This window comes from Cariama cristata, unplaced genomic scaffold (assembly GCF_000690535.1).
Source record: "Cariama cristata isolate BGI_N322 unplaced genomic scaffold, ASM69053v1 scaffold2627, whole genome shotgun sequence".
Taxonomy (NCBI): Eukaryota; Metazoa; Chordata; class Aves; order Cariamiformes; family Cariamidae; genus Cariama; species Cariama cristata.
Window position 1 is genome coordinate 3,519 of NW_009628143.1, and position 866 is coordinate 4,384.

The 866-nt window shown below is 57.5% G+C and overlaps 1 protein-coding gene across 1 annotated transcript in view; it reads left to right on the forward strand.

Moving 5' to 3' along the window:
• LOC104165112 (A disintegrin and metalloproteinase with thrombospondin motifs 14-like) overlaps positions 1-866 on the forward strand; it is a gene marked incomplete at both ends in the record, with an annotated part of 10,017 nt that overhangs the window by 3,339 nt on the left and 5,812 nt on the right. The window contains one exon of the mRNA XM_009704662.1: positions 173-375. Coding sequence (XP_009702964.1) covers positions 173-375 — 203 coding nt within the window. The remainder of the gene's footprint in view (positions 1-172; positions 376-866) is intronic.

Sequence of the window (866 nt, forward strand, 5' to 3'; positions counted from 1 at the left end):
CTCCTTTTACCGCCGGTAAAAATAGAAGTAGCTGAGAGCCAGAGGTTCCTCGCTCTTCCCCTTCTACGCTCGGTCGGCAGGGATGGGACCATCCGCTCCTTCGTGAGCCGTGCCATGCGTTTGGGTGCTGAGCTGTGTCGCGTTTAAACCTCACCCCCCCACCTTGCTGCCTTTTTAACCCACCGGCTTTATTTTCCAGCCCGGCGTACGGTGGGCGCAACTGCCCGGGAGCCACCTACGAGTACCAAGTGTGTAACGCCGAGGAGTGCCCGGGGCCCTACCAGGATTTCCGTGCCCAGCAGTGCTCCAAGCGCAACTCCTACTACACCCACCAGAACAGCAAACACGCCTGGCTGCCCTACGAGCATCACGACGGTGAGCGGCAGCGGGTCCTAGCAAAGGAGCAGTAGCCAAATTGCCTTCCCTCCCAGAGGAGACCATGCTGGTGGCCATCGCCATGGGATGGAGACCGTGCCAGCTGCATAGATGTTAGGTTGTGGAAAGCTCCTGAGCTGGAAACTCGAGTGCAATAAGGCAGCATCAAGCAGCCAGGGCTTTAAAATCAATCTCTTGTGCTTGCCCTCGGGTGTCATGTAGAGAAACCCAGACGTTGCTCTGGTTCCTGCTGTCTCGAAGCGCAGCAGAAGCGGGCTGAGAAGATCAGCCTGTGTTGAAACCTCTCCCTGCTCCTCCTGCGCTAGGAAGAGAAGAGCCCCTTGTAATGGTAGCCAGAGATAAATCCGTTTGCGCTACTTTAAAAGTTTTATCTCCGCTTTCTGTGTGCTTTGGCACGCAGAGGACTTGTTTGCCTTGGAGACGGTGGGGTGACGGCGCTGCCTGCTCGCTCCCGGAGCCGCGGTGGGAAG